The sequence below is a fragment of the Myxocyprinus asiaticus genome, chromosome 45 (genome assembly GCF_019703515.2).
Source record: "Myxocyprinus asiaticus isolate MX2 ecotype Aquarium Trade chromosome 45, UBuf_Myxa_2, whole genome shotgun sequence".
NCBI lineage: Eukaryota > Metazoa > Chordata > Actinopteri > Cypriniformes > Catostomidae > Myxocyprinus > Myxocyprinus asiaticus.
In genome coordinates, this window is record NC_059388.1 from 13,636,020 (window position 1) to 13,658,356 (window position 22,337).

At 43.1% G+C, this 22,337-nt stretch overlaps 1 protein-coding gene across 2 annotated transcripts in view; it reads left to right on the top strand.

Moving 5' to 3' along the window:
* Positions 1-2,284: 2,284 nt before the first annotated feature.
* The window catches only part of LOC127434833 (voltage-dependent calcium channel subunit alpha-2/delta-1-like), a 150,088-nt gene continuing 130,035 nt past the window's right edge, over positions 2,285-22,337 (top strand). For both annotated transcript variants that reach the window (XM_051687842.1, XM_051687843.1), the window contains exon 1: positions 2,285-2,586. In XM_051687842.1, the coding sequence (XP_051543802.1) occupies positions 2,480-2,586 (107 nt within the window). In that variant the 5' untranslated portion in view covers positions 2,285-2,479. The remainder of the gene's footprint in view (positions 2,587-22,337) is intronic.

Consider the following 22,337-nt stretch of genomic DNA (forward strand, 5'->3'; position numbering starts at 1 on the left):
AGGTACAAGGCTGTGTACTTTCATGCGGGCACAAACTACAATCCCATGAAGCATTGCAAATGGGTAATGTAGTTGTTAACCATGAATTCTTCTATCAAACACATTTTTTAAACAATGAAGTTAAAATAACGCAAACGGATGATTTCAACAGAAGCATATACCATCGATGAACAACCTCGGAGCTCAAGGTTGGTCTGTATAAGGTGTATAAGTTATCGTTGAAAATCAATTTGTTGCGTGCTATTGCTTTGAAAAGTAATCACATACCTCTTCTCTCCATGAGACATGATTTGAGGTATCATTCATGTCTGTAGCACAAACAGTTTGTTCAAATTCCTAACCATAAGTATGTGCAATTGTAACAGTGCTTTTGCAAGCACCACTAAAGAACTTATTTTAATATCACAATAGATTGCAATAATTGATAAAAGGCCTTTTTGATGCCAAGAAAGATTTTTGAAGTGTCTTTCACTGTGCAGGAAAAGACCAGCATGCTTTTTTTTAACTTTTTTTTTATGTGCATGCCATGGGGTCATCCAAAGTTCGAAGTAAGCCCCCCGGGACGTGAGTTACAGAGAAGGCACAGGTAGGGCAAATGCTGTATACACTATCCACAGATTAACTGATCTCAATCGTCACCTAGCAACACAACACCATCATTTTACAGCCACTAGTCAGCCAGACTAGCCAGAAGAGGACACAGTCTTAAAAAATTAGATGAATGAAAGAAGGAAAAATAGAGAAAGTCAGCATAAAATCAAAAGAGCAAGAGAAGCAGAGAGTGAATTGTTGATGAGGATTAGCTTTTATGTGCAGGGAAAGTGGATAAAAAAGCCAACATGCCCTCTCAGTTAGTCTACTCAACTTCCACTAAATGACCTCATTTAACCTGGCAGGCAATGTCAGAGAGTGCATGGTGCATTTACTTTGACATCAAGGTGTGTAGTGCTGCTGTTATGGATCTCTCTGTTGGGATTACATTGAGTGATGCAGGTGGGAGTTATTGCCACTCGGGGATGATGCAATTCGTAGATGCCTCATCTGGCTGGTTTGGATACGTCAACCACGCCGTCATCTTGGAACGGTCAACAAGGAGAGCTGTTTGAATGTGAAGTGAATGGAGAAGAATCCTCAGACCGTTGCTATGGTATATTCATTTGAAAAGGCCTTTATTTGCAGTTTGCTATGGGGGAAGAAAAACTGTTTTAGGAGTCAAGTCAGGATTTTTTTTTATATAATCTAAAATACAATGTTTATGGAAAATCAGATAATCTGAAATTTGGCTGGAAAAGACAATATACTTTTGCAGACAGTGTCTGTCAATTGACAGGCGGCTCTTGACCTATCCAATATGGCGGACGTGCCGACATATCGCAGTCCATAGAAACAGCTGCTAGTAAGGTATCTACATATAGATATCTATGGATAGTGCAGTCTGTATAAAGATGGTAGGCTAAAATTATTTTTATCTGTTTTTAGTCATAACTCTGTTTTTAGTTTTTAGTCATAACAACGACACGTCAGTTATAGGTAAAACTTTGTAACTTTTATGCCGGGTGCACACATCCTCCGTGAGCATGACGTTCACATTGGCCGCGTCTCTTCCGTGAGAAACAGCAGCGCCACTGCACAGAAAATAAAGTTATCTATGGGGTCCTACGCCAATTTTTCCTTTAAAAAGGACATAATAAGATGAGGTTATTGCTGCTTCAAGGACAACAGCAGGCAGTCACCTGCACTTCATCTTTATCAGCACACTTGTTGTGATTGGTTAATGTTGTGTCTATACTATACACCTATATACACAGAATGGCAAAAGGCACAGTTTATTATTTCTTTCCTATAAGTTATTTTATTGAGTTTACTTGCATGCAGCCATATAAACTGTAGTGTACTATATGTTTGGTTTGAATAATTTTGATTTGCTTTTGTGTCTTTTCTATAATCTCCAGAGCCAAATAATTTTTTATTATTACATTTTTTTTTATCAACGTGAGCCGCGCGGCAAAAATAGGCTCAATGCAGCGTCTGGGACCTCGCGACGTTTGCAGTGTGAAAGGTGCAATCTGTTAATATGGGCGCAGAAACGAAAACGCGCCGCTCAAAGACATGCGCTCATTCATGCCTCCCAGAGTGTATATCATTGTACGGCTGAAGGCGGGAGGCTCGAGCACCTTGTATGGAGAGACTTGCGTGATGATGATCGCGCGCAGATGGGGTGGGGGCGTTTGGAAACTGATATGCTACTGAGCGCACGGTCTGAAACAGAACCGGAGAGAAACGCCCCACACCGGATTTCCACTGACGGTCTCCACATCTCTGCACAATTCAGCTGTGAAAATAAAGTTAACGTTGAAGTGGCTGAGAGGGACCAAAAGCATCTGTTTGTGGATTGGCGCTGATGGCTGCTGGCTGGCTTCTTTAGGAGGGTCACTTCAGAGTATTAGTGGATTTTGGTGGGTGAAATATAGCGTGTTGGATGTCATTCAGAATAATGGATGGGCTCAGACTGTCCACCGCTCTTCTTCTACTTCTGTCTTCTGTCTTCAGCTGTGGAACCACTATACAGTTTCCGGACTCTAAACTGTAAGTAGTTAGCAAACTTACAATTATTGTTATAATATTTGCAGACGTTGCAAATTGTCTGTTTTAAGTGTTCATATTATTTAAAGACAGCCCGGTGATGTAGATAGACAGACTCTTTTTCAGCCACAAGTTGCGTCTGAAAGCAGTCTGGGGGGGCGTTCACACAGGACACGTTTTTGCACTCGTCTGCGCTCATTTTTATTTGTAAGTCAATGTACTGTACACATTGTGTCGCGTTTCTAAGATGTCGCATTGAGTTAAAAGTTGTTAAACTTTTAAAAACGCGTCTCGAGACGCCTGCGTTCAGTGCTAGGGGGCATTCACACCGAATGCGTCCTTACGCTATAAAGGCTAGAAGCAGCGCCACGAATAGAGCAGATCGCAGGTTTCTCGAAACGCGTTTAAAAACCCCGAAGTTCTTTTTAACTTGACACGGCGTCTAAAAACGCTCCTGTTTCACAAACAACAAAACAAAAAACAGCGCGGACGGACGCAACTCTGTTGCAATGTAACGGGGTTTAAACGCAAGAACGCATCTTGTGTAAACGCCCCATAGCTTTTTAATCCCGAAACGCAAAGACAGTGAAACAATTACGTATTAATATCACCACAGCAGTTGGAATAAGTATCTTCTCAACGAGAACTATTAATGCATTGACGTATAAAGGTGTGTATTGAATAAGACCGACCTATTTACTCTTCTCTAAAGCGCAATGCGAGTCCTTCACCAGTGGTTGCGCTCGATTTGCGTCGCGTCATATTCAAGCGGAGACCTTGACGTGCGCCGTATACGAGTTCGTTATTACTGCGTTCTCGGTTGTATAAAAACACCAACTGCTGGTGGCAGACAAGTGGCCATAAAGAGCCGACGTGCCACCGGTGTCCAGTGAGTTATTTTTAAACGAGCATAGGCTGTCACCTGTCCATATTATTTCAAACTCTATATTTGACACATACCAAACGTTGTATTTGTATTACAAGTTATCACATAATCACAGTGGCTTCATTTACCTGGGTATTGGCACATTTAGTGCCCTGTTTTAAACACATCACCACTAATGATTCGAACAATTATGTATGTATTCTGTATCCAAAGCAAGCTATTCCCTTATGTTTCAACAGCTTGCCATAACAAACACATTCAACTGGTTTCAAGTGAAGATGACTCTCAGTTGCTGAAAATGGCAACCTGTAGGCTTAACATTTCTCATCTGCCTTATCTGAGTCTTGTTCACAGATTCTTTCATTTGCTGGCCTTCTTGTTCTTGGTGTGTTTCACCACATCTTCAATCTGACATAAGCGCTCCCTATGATAGAATCAACCCAAGAAAAGCTGAAGGCTTATAAACAATCAGCTGTCAAATTCAACAAATCAGACTCCACTTAGCTTGAGATTGTTTTGGTTTGTTTTGGATGTAAATCACAGTCTTATGTCCTCAGGACTGTGTCTGATCTGTCTGCATTATAAATGCATTATTACATTTTTAAAAAGGCTGTTCCTGATCTAACAAGTAAAATGTCTATTAGGGGGTTTCATTTTTACAGATGTCACTCTGTCAAATGCCACGGTGCATTGTTCTATATTACTGTTCTCTGTTCTTTGCATCATCCCCTTTGCCTTTCTTTGCTGTTCTGAGCCCCTCTTCCTCCCAGGCACTAATCTGTGTGACTCCATCTTTGTGCCCAAGCCCTAACCTCCTAATGCCAGAGCCTGTCTGCTTCAGATGTTCCATGATAACACTTCTCTCTCTCCTTTCCAATCAACCCACCCCTTCTTAGTGTCTTGTTGCTCTTACTGTGCTGAGAAGCAAATGATTAATGTCCTCTAGATCAGAGTGTCCATCAGATCTGAGTCTGATGTCACCCGTTCCGGCCCTGAAATCTTCTTGAGAGAAGCACAAAGCAGGTAGTGCATCCATGAATATTTGCCATGCAGCTTCTGTGGATTGTCATCTTTGCCTTTTCTAATGGTTTGGGACCTGTCATCATCTTGAAGCAGGGTTTTCAGCCTCTAAAGAACACCAAGGCAGTCACCCCTCATCCAGACTCTTTGCAAACACATGGACCCCCGATATAAAAAATACAATATATAAATATAAAACATTGAAGCTGCACAACGTAAGATTTTTTTGGGTTAAAAATGAACAAATTGCCATTATTGACAGTACATAAACAATTAGTGTTCAAAACAGTGTCCTTACCTTACCCCGATTCACTAAAGTAAGCCTATAAAAATTACTTGTATTTTGAGCTGTCGGGTCGGTTTTTGCGTGAAATCACTGGCTTATGTCGTTCATCCTTATGTCATTATGTCATTTCCGTAAACACAGTAAAAAAGTACCGGCTGTCTCATGTTCTGGCTGTGTCACACAGTTCAGGAAAGCATCACTGCAGTCTGCATGGATGTATATCAGGTATCCGTTTGGCAAAGTTGTTTACCTGCTATAATGTTTAGATATATTTTCTGGTAGGATTACTGAAGCTTATATTGGTTTTCATGCTTTTATGAATCGAACATTACTTGTGCCTTAAGTGATGTATATAGAGTATGTTGTTGGGGAAAGTTACTGTGATATGTTTACTAATATAAATTACTTCTTAAATTGACTTCTTGTAATTGTTATATTGCATATGTAAGCATATTATTTTCATGTATAATAAAGTATATTTTATCCCCATCATTATTGAATCCTTGTTTTATGTTTTTAGTTTACAGTGTTATTGTGTGCATTGCATAGACATACTATTGTAGTATTACAGTTCACTTACATGATAAACTTAGTCTGTACAATATAATATAAAAAAAAAGTATTCTGTTGATCTTGTATCAGCCATAACATGAGTTTCATGTCTTAAATTTACAAGTGTAGTACAATACAAACATAAATAGTAGATAAAACACTTGAATAATCATATTAAAATAAACTGGTGGTTGAGGAGAGTCCCCTGTTAGTGTAGTGCCAGAAAAGTGATATAAGTGTAAAATTCATTCATTCTAAATACTGTATGTAAATATGTTTTTTATCTTCATCAAAGCAAGTAATATAATAGTTTTAAATGTTTAATCGTATAACATAATATCAACATGAAAATATCACGTTATGACTCAGACTCTGAATATCTCCCAGTCATGATTACACACAGGTGATATCCAGATGAGCTCAAATCATGAGATTCATCCGCCAGAAGAGCAGTGCTGAAACTAGACTCATGTAATGTGTTCTTTTACAAATTGCTTGCATTTTTAACTTTCAACCACAGATGTCACTAGAGAGCACAGTTACATAGTGCAGCTTTAAATAATATAATATATAATGTATAATATTTAAAAACGCTAGACTTGTGTCTGTAATGCTTTATAAATGTAATTACTAACATTAACAAGCATCATTACCTTCTTTGAATGAGGTAATTTTGTGGGTTGTCATGGAACCAAAATTTCAGTAGTTGATAACAATACCAGTTATGCTTCACTAGGCTTGGGATCGATGGTCTGAAGAATTTCCTGATGATTATCAATATATATTGGGATTTGTCAGATAGATAGGGCTACACTTGCACAATAGAGGACATGGCACATTCTAAATTCGGAAAAAAATATTTTCTCTGGTCCATACACTGCTCAAGCTCTCCGTCTCTGGAGGCTGCTAAGAAATTCTGCAGCGCCACGGAGCGCAACTTGCAGAGTTTTCCATTAAATTCAACACAAATAATTATCAAATGACAAAGATTATTTACTCTAGCCATCAGTGGATGATACAGTATATTTTGTATATATACATGTAGCCTACACAACGTATTTTCTGTTACAAGTATCGTTTTTGAGTCAAGTATAACTCAAAACTTTTGTAATTTTTGTGTGTATGCATCCTGTGCATGGAGCTCTAAAATACAACTGTGCCTTGCGACCTGCTTAAGTAAATGTTATATCACCCCCTTGTGGTCTCCCAACGCTATTACATGAGACAATAAAAAGAAGCGTAACTGGAACGCATGCAAATTGGACTTCTAATTTAAATGTTGGCTAACATATCGATGCCAAAAAAAAAAAAATATATATATATATCAAAATTGAAAAACTTTCAAAGTGAGGATTTCTTAAAAAAATAGTGACATAAATAGTTTTCATTAATCAATTAACGTCATACAAAGTCCAGTAAACAGAAAAAGAGCTAAATCAATATTTGGTGTGAACACTTTTGCCTTCAAAACAGCACCAATTCTCCTACTTACACCTGGACACAGTTTTTCTTGGTTGTTGCCTGATAGGATGTTCCAAGCTTCTTCGATATTTTATGACATGCATTCATGACTATGTTTCACACAACTTTTTTTTTTTCTCACTAAATTGGATTAAAATAATAACCTTTTTTATTTCTTAGATGATAACTGTATGCCACTCACTGAGTTATACATTCAGTGTGATGAGGTCATGTGACAAGAATGTAGCATACTACTGATTGAAACATTAATCATGTAACCAGTGCCTACTTACTCACTCATTATTTTCCAAAATAGTAATCAGAATACAGTGTGTCCTGCAAAGTCAGTAGTTAGCTAGTGTTTCATTCTGAACATTGCCAGTGTTCAAAAGCAGCTGCCTGTCTGGCAGGACATGGATAACGAATTGAAACCATATTGATACTATAGAAGGACAAATTTTTAATTCTGGTATCGACTGTCCTTTTGACATTCCTAATATAATGCTTAACAGATCATTAATGTTTCACATTTAGAATATTGATATATTTTAAAGTGTCATGGTCCGGTCACCTTGTCAGGTTGAGGTTCTACCTGACGGGACAGTGGCAGTATCGGCCTGCCTTTGTGTTTTGTGTTCCCCCTTTGTGTGAGCGCACACCGGTCCCAAACAACCAGGACAGGTTGGGTTTTGTCTGACGAGGACCATGACATCATCATCCCCTGTCTGTCTTGTGTTTCATTTTCGTGTTTTATGTGGGCGCACAGGTCTGGCGGTGGGTTATTGCTGTGTGTGATTTGCCGCCGTGCATCCTCCGATGGTGTCACGGTCATGGCACCTTGCCAGGTTGTGTGTTTCATCTTTGGAGGACTGTGGCATCATCATCCCTTGTCTGTTTTGTCAAAGAGTGTTTACGTTTTGCCCTCATGTGTTCAGGTGTCACTGGCAAGCTGAATCAGTGTTTCCATGGGAACCATGATTGTTTCCATGGGAACGCTACCCCTATCATTACTACCGTCAGCTGCGAGCGACATCTGCCCCTTGTTTGTTCCTCTTATTTAAACCCTGTATGTGTCATGTCCGATGTTGGATCATTGTGGTGTGACTGTTAATGTTTGCTGTCAAGTCTAACATTTTTCTCTTGTGTAGTTAGAGCAAGCTCGTGTATCCGCTGGTTGTCTGTCTATTGAGGTGCGGTTACCTGTCTGCTTGCATTCGCTCTCACCAGTTGGAGCCCAGTACTTTGGAGGAGGTTAACTCGACTTCTGCCCATGTCTCGGGAGATTTGTCTGGGCTTTACTTGCTTTGAGTTTAAAAAATTTACTGTTTGAGTTGTAAATATTTGAACCCGTTGAACTTTCCCTCTGCTTTTGGGTCCTGTCTTCCTCACACTGTGACAAAAAGAAAATCCTATGTGTTTTACATAGGCTATCTGTCCATGGATGTCTTTTTTCCCTGTGCTTTATGTTAATGCACAGACTTTTCTTTATATAACATCTTGGACTTTGGTTCAAGATGTTGATTCAAAGCCCACATGAATATTGTGTCAATCAAGCTTGATTGCCGGCTCCCTGTCATGTTTTTTGGACCTGGAGCCTGTCTCATGTCTCTGGGCTTCAACCCAACATTGTTGGATCAGTTCGCCTTTCCTCTGCTCAGAATCTCACATCTACACCATTCGTGTCCGTGTCCTTGCCATGTTCCACTTTGACTACAGGTGTAATTAAATTTCATGCTTAAGCAGTTCGATAGATGGGCCTTTCCCATTACAAGCCTTATTCATCCCATCACAGAGTGCAGAGCAAGGGTTATTTGCCCTTTGGAAATCAGCCAACTCATACCCTTTTTAGTGTGGGTTTAACTTTGGACTCAAGAGTTTTTGATCTTCTAAAGAAATAAAAGTTTTGCCTGTGTATTATGTTCTTCTGCTGTGTGTGTGTGTGTTTTTTTTTTTTTTTTGAAGTTGAAGTTCTTTTTGACTTTACACATTGTCTGAAAAATGCGGAGCTTCAGTGTGAGACACTGAAAAAACAGCAAAATGTGGCACAATTGTCCAGGACATCCATTAGCACGTTTATGTAGAAAAACAAAACATTTGAGGACATACCATAGACTTCTATTGTTTTTACATAAAGTTCCTTCCACAATACTAACCCATACCCACATATATTATAAGCTAATTCTTCTAATTTTTTTACTGTTAATTTGACTCTCATAGTTGTAATTTCAAAGGGTTTCAAAGCATTTAATTTGTAGCAAAAAACGTCATGGTTACTTGCATAACCTCCGTTCCCTGATGGAGGGAACGAGACGTTGTGTCGATGTAGTGACACTAGGGGTCACTCTTGGGAGCCCGAGACACCTCTGGTCTTTGATAAAAGGCCAATGAAAATTGGCGAGTGGTATTTGCATGCCACCCCCCCGGACATATGGGTATAAAAGGAGCTGGTATGCAACCACTCATTCAGGTTTTATGCTGAGGAGCTGAGACAAGGTCCGGCCATTTCAGTGGGTAGTTCAGCGTTGTGGCAGGAGGGACACAATGTCTCCCTCCATCAGGGAATGGAGGTTACACAAGTAACCATGATGTTCCCTATCTGTCACTCACTCTGTCACTACATCAACGTTGTGTCGATGTAGTGACACTAGGGATCACTATATGAAATGCCACAACTGGCTGAACTGTGTTACGTGAACTGGCGGTGTGTGGTGGGCAGACCACTGTGTGCCTCGTAGCCAGCTCACCAGGTCGACACGTAACCTCCTCCAACATAGTTATGAGTGTCGAACGGCCCTTTGGGGACAAGTCGACTACCCAAAAGATAGAGACAGGCTAACCCAGTCGTGGTCTCTTTTCCGCAGAGACCACATCTCGCCCAAAGATGGGGGGATATTTAAGTGGAAAAATACGTCACATGGTCTTTCCGACCATGTGGAGAGTCTTCAAGGTAGATCCTACCCAACGGGGGAGGAGTTACTACAAACATGGAGGCTGGGGCAGAGGGGCTCTGCCCAAGGAAGACACAGTTTGCCAACAGGGAAACGAATTAGCGGAAGATATATATCGCATGGGGTTAGCCTTACAGGGAACCGCCACATGCGGAGCACCTACCCCAGAACAGGACTCTTAGTTAGCATGTGTACTGGGCCGGCAGCGAGTCTCTCCAAAAACTCGACTGCCACAGGGCTTGGAGGAAGTCAACCAGGGAATAAAGTTTGTGAACACTACTGGGAATTAATGGCGCACGTCTTCAGCTCAAAAGGATGTGGAAGGCGCTAAGTGCAAGCGATACACCCGGCCCACTATCCCGGGCTTATCCGCTTGTATTGCGTGCCACTACCTGGGATGAAACCGGTTCAACCCGGAGGTTGTAGAACCTTGCAAATGTGTTGGGTGTTGCCCAGCCTGCTGCTCTGCAAATGTCTGTTAGAGAGGCACCCCTGGCCAGGGCCCAGGAGGCCGCTACACCCCTGGTAGAATGGGCTCATGGCCGTGCGTCGTGGTGTGCTGCTATGGCGGCAACGTACACCTTCAAGGTGGAAGAGGACAGCCTCCCTTCCAACCTCTTCCAACCTGTGCCTGTCCGAATTGACTCCAAATCAGCTGGACCACCTGAGGGTGGAGTCTCCACTCTCCCCTGAGGTTAACCTGTCATGACAGCGCATCCGCTGTAGTGTTGAGGTTGCCCGGGATGTGAGTGGCTCGCAGCGACTTGAAGTGCTGCTGACTCCAGAGGAGGAGATGGTGGGCGAGTTGTGACATACAACGAGAGCGCAGACCGCCTTGGCGGTTGACATATGCTACCGTTGCCGTGTTGCCTGTCTGAACTAACACGTGCTTGCCCTGGATCAACGGCCGAAACCTCCGCAGGGCGAGCAGAATTGCCAACAACTCAAGGCAGTTGATGTGCCAATGCAGTCGCAGGCCCGTCTACAAGCCGGCGGCTGCGTGCCCATTGCAAACAGCGCCCCAGCCCGTTTTGGAGGCGTTCGTTGTGACCACGACATGCCTGGAGACCAGTTCTAGGGGAACACCTGCCCGTAGAAATGAGAGGTCGGTCCAAGGGCGTAAAAGACAGTGACAGACTGGCGTGATGACCATGCGACGTGTCCCGCGGCGCCATTGCCATCTCGGGACTCGAGTCTGAAGCCAGTGCTGAAGCAGTCTCATATGCATCAACCCGAGTGGGGTGGCCACTGTTGAGGATGCCATATAGCCCAGGAGCCTCTGAAAGAGTTTCGCTGTTTTCTGTTTGAACGCCTTCAAACAGGCCAACACCGACTGGGCGATCTCGTTAGTGAGGCGCGCTGTCAAAGAGACCGAGAAAAGAGATGCTCTGAACCGGGAGGAGCTTGCTCTTTTCCCAGTTGACCCGAAGCCCTAGTCGGCTGAGGTGTGAGAGCACCAAGTCCCTGTGTTCGCACAACATATCCCGAGAGTGAGCTCAGATTAGCCAGTCATCGAGATAGTTGAGAATGCGAATGCCCACCTCCCTTAGCAAGGGCTGCCTCTGCGACCTTCGTGAAGACGCGAGGAGACAGGGACAGGCCGAAAGGGAGGACCTTATACTGATACGCCTGACCCTCGAATGCAAACCGCAGGAAGGGTCTGTGTCGAGGAAGGATCGAGACATGGAAGTACGCGTCCTTCAGGTCTACCGCCACGAACCAATATTGATGCGGACGCTCGCCAGAATGCGTTTTTGCGTCAGCATCTTGAACAGGAGTCTGTGTAAAGCCCGGTTCAGTACTTGCAGGTCCAAGATTGGCCGCAACCCACCGCCTTTTTTCGGTACGATGAATAAGGGGCTGTAAAACCCCTTCTTCATCTTGGCCTGAGGGACAGGTTCTATCGCGCCCTTCCGTAGGAGGGTAGCAATCTCTGCGCGCAAGGTAGCAGCGTTTTCGTCCTTCACCAAGATGAAGTGAATACCGCTGAACCTGGGCGGACACCTGGCGAACTGAATCGCGCAGCTGAGTCGGACGGTCCGGACCAGCCATTGCGACAGATTGGAAAGCGCAAGCCACGCATCCAAGTTCTACGCAAGGGGGACCAAAGGGACAACATCGCCGGACGTACTGGCAGGTGGGGCCTCAAAGAAGGGCGGAGCTCATGTCGTGGCCGTGCTGAGTCTACGGACATCGAAGCACTTACTTGGCTCCTTGTGACCACCCCTGGAACAGCCTGGGACGGGGGAGGAAGAGGCCTGTCCTCGTGACCCGTGGAGACTGTCACATTGGGGGTGGATTTGTGCCACAGCTGGGTGCACAGGGACGGGAGACCGCCGCTGGAGCGCCAAACCTGCCAAATAGAGTGGTGGACGGTATACACTGGATACGTGACCCAGGGAACAAGGAAACCACTCTTGCTGAACTCTTGAGTACTGCAGCTACTTGGGCATGCAGCGCAATTAAATGCAAATGTAACAAAAAGATTCTCCTCCCGGCCTTCGACCGGGGGATGGAGAGGTCTGCTTACCAGCTCCAGAGCAGCGGGTTTCATCATCCCTGGGTCACCCGTCTCAAGGGCACTTTGAAGCCTTTCACGGGTTCTTGGCAGCCACGAGACGGGTGGCATCTGCTTCCTGCGGTGGGCTCCATGCCAGGGCTGGGCCGAAGGGGCGGGCTGCGGCGGAGCCGGTGCAGTCACCGCAGGGGGACGCCCTTGGCGACGAGCAGACAGGGTGCAGGATCTTGAGCCGCGCCGGGGCAGGATATGCCGGATAGCCTCCATCTACTGCTCCACCGTCGAGAACTGCTGGGCAAAGTCCTTGACGGTGTCGCCGAATAGGCCAGCCTGGGAGATGGGGGCAGCAAGGAACCGTGTCCTGTAGGCCTCACCCATCTCGACCAGGTTGAGCCAAAGGTGGCACTCCTGGACCACTAATGTGGACATCGTCCGCCCGAGAGACCGCGCCGTGACCTCCGTCGCTTGGAGAGCGAGGTCGGTCGCCGAGCGCAGTTCCTGCATCAATCCCGTGCAGTTCCTTTAGCACCTTGGCGGACTTGCAGGAGAGCCATGGCGTGCAGGGTGGAGGCGGTTTGTTCAGCGGCACCGTAGGCCTTGGCCGTCAGAGATGACGTAAACCTACTGGCTTTGGACAGGGGCTTCAGGCACCCACGCCAGGTGGCAGTGCTCTGCGGGCATAGGTGCACCGCAAGCGCCTTTATCCACCGGGGGATTGCCGAAAAGCCCTTGGCCTCCCTACCATCGAGGGTAGTGAGGGCGGGGAAGCTGAAAAGTTTGGGACCAGGCAGTAAAAAAGTGCCTCTCATGACCTTTTCAGCTCTTTATGCACTTCTGGGAAGAAAGGAACGGGGGCTGGGCGTGGCTTTGCGTGGCGCCGTGAGCCCAGGAACCAATCATCGAGCCACGAGGGTTCAGGGAAGAGCGGAGAGTTACACTCTAGCCGACGCTCGCGGCTGCCCGGGAAAGCATGTCGTCATCTCCGCATCAACCTATGACTGGGCAATCGTCCCCGAAGGGAGGAGCCCAGCTGAGGCTTCTGTGTCCGACTGGATGAGCCCGCTCTTCCATGCTGCGCTTGAGAGCTCATCACTTTCGTGGGCTCCGAATAAGAGGTCGAACTCACCGTGAGACGAGCCGGCGGACTCATCCGGAAGCCCGATCGGGGTAGACGAGCGTGCTGGGGAATGGGAGGTCCGCGGGGGGATACCCGGTGGAGGCGGTCCCATTGGGGTCCCCAAATCGCCCCCAGTGCTAGCCTCGCTGGCCTCATACCCGTGGGTAAAAGGACCGAGGCGGGGAGCCTCTGGAGTGGCTTGCTTTCTTACGAAGGCGAGCCGCGACCGCATCGTTGCCATGGACATGTCCTCGCAATGAGTACATGACCATCCATGAACGCTGTCTCCGCGTGAGCAGTGCCCAGACACAAAAGACAGTGATCGTGACCGTCAGTAGGCGAGAGATAACAAGCGCAACCAGGAATAACACACAAAGGAAAAGCATCTTTAAAAAGACGCGTCTTTAAAAAGACATTCCGTGTGTGCCGCTCTTTTAGAGAAATATACTCTTTTAGAGAAATATACTCTTATTTCTGCCGAAGCGCCCAGGGGCATTCTCTGCAGTACACCAGTGCAGAGGAGGGAGAAGCCACTGAAATGCGCCGTCAGATCCAGCAGAGGTGAATGAACAGTCGTGGGAATTCAGCTCAGTGAGCATGACTGTTCGGCTCCGAAGAGAAAATCTGAATGAGTGGTTGCATACCAGCAACTTTTATACCCATATGTCCGGGGGAGTGGCATGCAGATACCACTCGCCAATTTTCATTGGCCTTTTATCAAAGACCAGAGGTGTCTCGGGCTCCCAAGAGTGACCCCTAGTGTCACTACATCGACACAACGTCGAGTGAGTGACAGATAGGGAACTTGAATCTATAAATATTAATGTAGTAATGCTTGCAGTTGTAATGCTTTAAAAAAGGTTTACAAACTTCAAACCAATAGAAATATTAAATGCTCTTGGATTTAAGCTCTTAGTTCCATCTTAGAACATTACTCAAAGCCACGTGTAGGACGTTTTTAGAAGAATTTAATTTATTCCTGTTCCCCCCAACAAGCTAGCCGGAAACTTTGCTTACAATTACAAAATTGCTTACAGCTGGTTGGCTGGGTGAATGTCCACCCCTTTCTCTACTGGAAGCACATCTACTTTGTTACCACCACTAATATTATAATGCATGTAGTGCAGAACTCCACAGGTGGAGAAAGCCCAACTTTTCAAATGCATTTTCAGTTAGTGTGCTGTTTCTATGAGCACTAATGGAAACTTGTTCTGCGGGCCCATATCCCAGAATCCTTTCCACATGTGTGATGATGAGAGAATCCATTATACTCATAATAACAGATCAATGGATCCTCAGGCTTTTTGTGAGAACTTGTGGCTTTTGAATAGAGGCAGATATACAAGTGTTGATGCCCTGCAGCTCATTAGTAGTACATTAGAAATATCAGTGTTTATTCTCTTGTCTCTTGCTCTTACAAATGGTTGTCATGATTAAACAGGTGTAGATACAAACACAAGTCAGTTTCATTCCATGTAGACCACTGTAAAGTTGGGTGATATTGTCTCACACATATCTGTTTTATTCGACATGCTGATTTAAATTCTTCCCTTGAAATGGCTGTTTAGGGCCTTGGCCCCTGTACTACTGGATTAAACTAACTACTTGTTTGAGTATTATCAGAATTCAGGATTGTTTGACAGAGTGTGTTTGACTCTGTGGGATGTCTGCAGAAGAGCTTCACCTCAAACATCACATGGAAATGTACAGCCAACGTTCAGCCAGCACTCAGTCTGTGCTTGGCCAGTGTTCAGTCAGCGTCCAGCTGGTGCTTAGCCTGTGCTAAGCCAGCATTCAACAAGTGTTCAGCCAGCTTTCAGCTAGTGTTCGGCTAATGTCCAGTCAGTGCTCAGCCAGCATTCAGCTAGTGTTCAGCCAGCGTTCAGTTCGTGCTCAGCCAGTGTTGAGCCAGTATTCAGCTTGTGTTAAGCCAGCGTTCAGCTTGTGTTCAGCTAGTTCTCAGTCATTGCTCAGCCAGCATTTAGCCAGTGTTAAAATGCAAAATAATGTGATTTAATAAATAAATATGCTATCTGCATGTGCTGCGCTCTTTACAGTGAATGTGTAAAGCCGCTCATATACTAAAATCACCGCATAAAGAGCACCACCGGCACTGTGCGTGTTGTAATAGATAACAGAACAGAGTGGTTATTCACTGTGAAGTGTGTAATGCCTGTAGAGTATTTTTATATAATTAAATCACAGCATTTTGAGCTACTGTTAAAAACTAAAAAAGCCTTCATGTCAAAATAAAAGCTTGATTCAACTTCCAACAGAAATACAGTATCTTAATACTGTATAATAAAATGTAATATTTACTAAAATGTTAATTAAATAACAGCCTAATGTTTAAGAAATATCTCACAAGCAAGAGTGCTGTTATACTGAATAAAGTTTTTATCAATGTTTTCATTTATAATGGGATGCTTTGTGGTGCATTATTTGACAAAAAAATAAGACCAGTGTTGTGTTTTAGATTATGCTGTCTAGATTTTACAGAAGCACTTCATTTAATAAAAATGCAATGGTATGTTGAAAAGCAATAGTTTTATTTTCATTTTTTAAAAATGTTATACATTTATTTGGTTAGACACCATTTTGATGCTGAAGTTGAATACAATTTGGAATTCAGAAAAAAATAAACAGAAAACTAATGTTCAGCTAATGTTCAGCCAGTGTGCAGCCAGCATTCAGCCAGAGCATATCCAGCATTTAGCCAAATCTTAGCTAGCATTCAGCCAGTATTCAGTCAGTGCTCATCCAGTGTTCAGCCAGTGTTCAGTTAGTGCTCAGCCAGTGTTCAGCTAATGTTTAACTAGTGCTCAGCCAGTGTTCAGCTAATGTTTAACTAATGCTCAGCCGGTGTTCAGTCAGTGCTCAGCTAACGTTCATCTAGCATTCAGCTAGTGTTTAGACAGTGCTTAGCCGATGTTAAACTAGTGTTCAGCCAGTGTGCAGCCAGAGTTTAGCTAGCTTTCAGTCAGCGCTCAACCAGCATTCAGTCAGAGCATAGCCAGCATTTAGCCAGACCTCAGCTAGCATTCAGCCAGAGCTCAGCAAGAATTCAGCTAGCATTTCTCCAGTGTTCAGCCAGCATTCAGTCAGCATTCAGTCAGTACTCAGCCAGTGTTTAGCCAGTTTTCAGCTAATGTTCAGCTACTGTTAAGCCAGCATTCAGCCAGTGTTCAGTTAGTGCTCAGCTAGTGTTCAGCTAATGTTTAGAAAATATTCAGCTGGTGTTCAGCCAGCATTCAGACAGCATTCAGTCAGTGCTCAGCCAGCGATTAGCCAGTGCTCAGCCAGCGTTTAGCCAGTTTTCAGCCAATTTTCCGCTACTTTTAAGCCAGCATTCAACCAGTGTTCAGTTAGTGCTCATCCAGTGTTCAGCTAATGCTCAGCCGTAGTTCAGTCAGTGCTCAGCTAAGGTTCATCTAGCATTCAGCAAGTGTTTAGACAGAGCTCAGCCTGTACTCAGCCAGTGTTCAGGTAGTGCTTAGCCAGCATTCAGCCAACATTCATCCAGAGTTCAGTCAGTACTCTTCTAGCATTAACCAATGCTCAGTCACTTTGCCTGGGCTTCGCTGCAGAGGTGGAGAAATTAATGTTTATTGGACATTTTCCTTACAAGGCCAATTTTGCTATTTATATAACTGGAGCAGGACAAGCTGTGGAGTACTCACACAGAGTAAAGGAGATGTGTCTGTGTAAATGTAGCAATAAGAGGGATGAAGTGGTTGGAGAGGAAAGAGTTAAAAATAGGAGGATCAGAATAGTTTGTCATGAATTTTGCATAAGTCTTGAATTTTGAAGTCAAAATGTCCATTGAGATAATGGAAACAGTTTATTTGCAAAACAATGTGTTTTGACCATTTGTGTATGTGTTATGGGTGTGCGATAGCTTAATGTAACTGGCCCAATGAAAGTTCAGAATTCTTTGAACATAGTGTGGTGAGCAAGAGACAGACACAGTGGGTGTGGCGTCAAGCCTCGGAGAGGCATTTATTAGAAATAATAATAAACATAAAATGTCCAAAAATGGGGAAAATAAAGTGTCCAGGGGGAATGGTGTTCAAAATAAAGGGGGAATCTGGCATCCTCGCGGTGAAACTGTTACTCAGTGAAGGTGGGGGTGTGTCCATGGAGTGGCCCAGGCTTGAGTGGGGTCAGACGGCCGCATGTGCTCCCCTCCTGGATCCATGGCGCGTGGGGGGGCATCGTCATCAGCGGCCTGTCCTCCCAGGCCTGCAACAGGTATGAGGGGAAGTGACCCGGCCTCTAACCTGTCGGCCACGATGCGCGCTGTTCTCCCCCGGCGACACATCTAACTCCTGCCGGGGGTCCAAGGAGCAGGTCCGGTGATGCATCTAATTCGGCTGAACCCTCCCCACTCTGGCCTTTGGCGTGCGTGGATGCCAGCGTGTGCACACATGGAGATTTGAAGCTGGCTCCCTGAGAATAGGTGCGCTCTGCGTTTTAAAAAAAGGGGTGATGAAGCATTATTCACATCAGGTGTGCTTCATCCACCACTGTCGAAACGAGGCTTATTAACTATGTACCTCTTCTCGCTCTCCAGCCCACTCCTGTTGTGAGCCTGGCTGAAGGATGTTCCTAAGAGGTGGGGCGATGATGAGGAGAGGGAGGTGCGGGTTGTTCCGCCACAATAGCCCTTGACATTCAGAAGTGTTTAACCCACAGCTTGTTAAAATGGGTCCTCACAATCCCCCAGAACAGTTTTGAGTGTGGGCTCTCACAGATATACTGAGGCTGGCAGCGTATGGGCATAGCAGCCATTTTTGCCTCATAATATGAGATATTACACACATTCTGCTGCATTTCCTAGCTGCTTTTAATAAAACTATACAATTGCTCCAATAACGCAAATACAACTTTCCCCGGAGCAAGGAGGTCATTCAGCTGCTCCATCATGACAAAGACGGGCTCCCTCAAGATATGTGCATGATGTAGTGATTGGAAATGTACAATGATTCATGCTTTATTTAGTTGAATTTTTAGAAATGCGCTTAAATGTGAAACATTTGGATGAAAGCCCAGCTTATGTCTCTGTGTGAGTTGCCGTGGTTACTGTTTAGGGTTAGGGTTAAGTTCAGTTAGTGTTAGATAAGAATTGAAGTTAGGGCTGAGTTGGGGGCAAGCTGTGTATATGTTAACATTGTGAACTTGAGGCATTCTGGTGCATTGTACTAAAAACACATGATTTGTATCTTAGACGTCTTTTTCTCCTGCACACTCTCACGGCGAAATCGTAAGGATTCATATGACTATTCTAAATGTCATTAATTCGTATGACTTTCACTACAGCCAATGACGTCGCTGGACATTGTTTCCATCTAATACATGACAATTACTTGCTTACAGCTTCCTATCATGTTTACACACTCTGCTTATCGGTTAGGTTTAGATAAGGGGTTTGGGTAAGGGCATAATATTAATAGGCATGTCCTTAATGCCTCGTGCGTGAAACTCACATTTACTTCCACATTAGACATCCAGGCATTTGCACGTGATGAAATTTTACAAATTTATACGAACGAACTCGTACGAAATCATACGAAATAGCCAACTTGTAAAATATGTACGAATTTTCATGAGACTGAGTTGTTTTCTCAGACTTGTGCTGGAGAGACAGACAGATGTACCGACCATGAGTGAAGGAAGGAGAAAAAGAAGGACAGAAAGGAGGAGAAATATATTTGTGGAGACAGCCAGGAATGCCAGAGGAGATTACTAATGTGTAAAGAAACCTTACACTCTCTTCTTGATGGACACACACACACACACAAACACACATTCTTTTCATGCTCTCAATGGATGCACAAAGAGCGTATTTGGATTTCTGCCTCAGATTTTGCAATGCATTCTGACACAAATCAGTTTTAATCAGAAATTTCAATATCAGCACCTGAGGGAAGTTTAGTCAGAGGGGAAGAAACAGACTGAAAAAGAGATTTGTGACAGACAAAATGTTAAAGTTCCTTTCTACACGGAAAATATATTTTTATCATTTCATTCATTCCTTCTCTCAGTATTTCCATAGAACACTCTAGGCTGGCATATTTGTTGGCAAAGCCACATAGTCCGACAAATTAGCAGATTTTATTACCATTTAAATGTTCTGACCCCATATTATTTTTCTTCTGCCAGAAACACAAAATGAGATGTTAGGCAAAATATCCAAGCTACTCTTTTTCATACAATGAAAGTGGCTGTATAACTATGGCTGAAGGGAAGATTATCAGTGAACATTGGCTTACATGTTGGACTGCTCCTCACATAAAGCTATCATATAGCTTCAGAAGACATAGAACATAGTACATATGTCATATGGACTACTTTTAAGACACAAACCGTGTTTTTTTTTTGGTTTTTTTTTTTGTCCGTTTTGGAGTGCATGAGAGCACAGCTATGAAGGTTGGCTCTGTCTCAACAGTTTCTAATAATACAACAGACTGTAGTAGGAGGGAATCTCTGGTCATTAACAATGTCACAGTGACTTTGTCTGACTCCTAGCCCCTCCCACACCAGCACATCAGGAATGAGAGCTGTGTTAATCATGGTGATGGCACTGTGCTGAAAATAGTGAACAAAATTTGGGTTGCAGGTGGGTCACAGCACCCTACTGAACATTTCACAGCATTCTTTTATTTTGGGTATCATAGCTAGTTACTAGAGCATGCAAATACAACCCATACTTACACACAGAGGTGTTCACACTATTCTGCTGGCTGTAAGGTGTGGAATGGTTAGAAAGAGCTAGATGCGAATTGTCAGTCTTTTAACATATTCTGAAGTCAGAGCAGTGCACATTCTGTACACCTGTGATTTATATTGTTTGATAAGTGTTAGGATTTTTGAGATTCCCTTAAACTCCAATAATGTTCCTGCTCGGTTGCTGGCAAGGAAGGATTTCAAATGAAATATTAATATGCACTGTTAATTAAATTCTAGAAAAATGTGAAAATGCTAAATTATTCTCTTTGTCATTATGGCAGGCCCTCTGCATTTCTATGGAAGGAGGAAGCGGGGACCAGGTGAACACTCCGGCGAACTTTGATTGTAGCAATTTTCAGTGTACATCAACATAAACATAACCGTGCTTTTCAGCACACCAACTAAAACACATTCCACATACAATGGGCGTGCTTTTCAGCACACACCTTGACTCAGACACACACAAACCAGCTCCGCGCATCTCTCTCTCCCGTCCGCCGCTGTCTCCTCTCTTTAAGTACTCTCGATGCTCCTCACTGGAACGCGAGACTGGTGCTAGGGATGGGAGGATCGATCCTAAAGTATCGATACTTCCAATACTGATGTTGTATCAAAAATATCGATCCTCACACAAAAACATAGATTCTAAATTTTTTTTTTTTTTTTTTAACTAGGGATATTATTATTTGGTTATCATGAACAATAATCAAAAGCTTCAAAGTAAAATAAAAAGGTTTATGCTATATTAGCAAATACTTGATGGGAACTATTTCTTCTTCCACTCATCTTAACATGCATGCTGAAAGACACAAGCAGACAAGTGCTTGTGCCGTCACAATGCTCGTTCAAGCAAGAGGAATCAGTGCCTTGTACAGGTAATGAGAGAAAATTAGTGAAAAAGCTTCTGGACAGTAGTGTGGTCTAGAGTAGACACAGGCATACACCGTATGTCCACCTATCTTTCTTAGGATTTTGCGTATGCCCATCTAAATTAAGTGATGATACGTATGGCCGCCAGAACAAAGTAGTCTTTTGATGGTATACAATAGAGTTCTGACAAATGATCAGGTCTGTCACTGAGAACAAATAATTTGCATTTGTTAATATTTATGTTTAATCCAGACACTAAAGAAAAATCATGGAGACATTCAAGGGCCAATTTTAATTCTTTTTCATTTTTAAGAAATATAGCTGTATCATCAGCCAACTGGGAACATTTAATTGCATGATCAAATATCTGAATGCCTTGAAATTGATTTACTTTAATATGGAGAGATATTGGATCACCTTTTTTGACCCCTCTGCTTATATTAAATCTAGGAGTGGTCCCAGAGGGTCATTTAATAGAGCTATTACAATTATTGGTGTTTGAATTGCACAAATAAATGTATTGCAAAAGCCAAATAAACTCAACATTTTAAGTAGAAATGTATGGTCTATAGTATAAAATGCTTTATAGTAATCTATAGCTATTATCATTAATTAGAAAGTTGTAGTGTAATAAATAAGATCAATCGAATATGATTACCTATATATCTTCCATGTATAAAACCTGATAGACAATTGTCTATAATTATATCTAATATTAATTTAAATCTTTCTGCAAATATTAATGAAAGTAATTTGGTATCATTATTAATTCAATTTATAGGTCTCCAATTGTCTATATTAAGTAAGTCCTTTCCTGGCTTTGTAATTAGTGTAATTAAATGCTGTGACATGGTTGGAAGCAGTTTTTCATGTTCTGATATTTCTTGAAATACATAGAGAAGAAATACTGAAACATCCTCTTGGAATCTTTTATCAAATACACAAGTTAACCCGTCATTGCCGGATGATTTGTTGTTTTTTAATCTTTCAATACATCTATATATTTCTTCCAATGTTATGTCTTGATCACATATATTTTTAGATTCCACATCAATAATTGTTGCATATTCCTTAAGTGAATCTAGAAACAAAGAACCTAATTTTATACTACAGTTTTTAGAATATAATTTTCCATAAAAGTTTGTAATGAAGTAAGAGACATGTTTGGGATCTGTTGTGAGAGAGTTGTTAATATTAAGTTTCTTTAAAGAGGAATTCTCAGCATTTCTCTTCTCTAGATTAAATACATATTTTGAAAAATGTCCCCTCTCCTCTAGCCATTTTCTTCTTGATCTTATAAATGCCCCTTTTGCTTTATGTTCATAAATATGATCTTACTCCAATTGTAATTGTATTAATAGATTTTT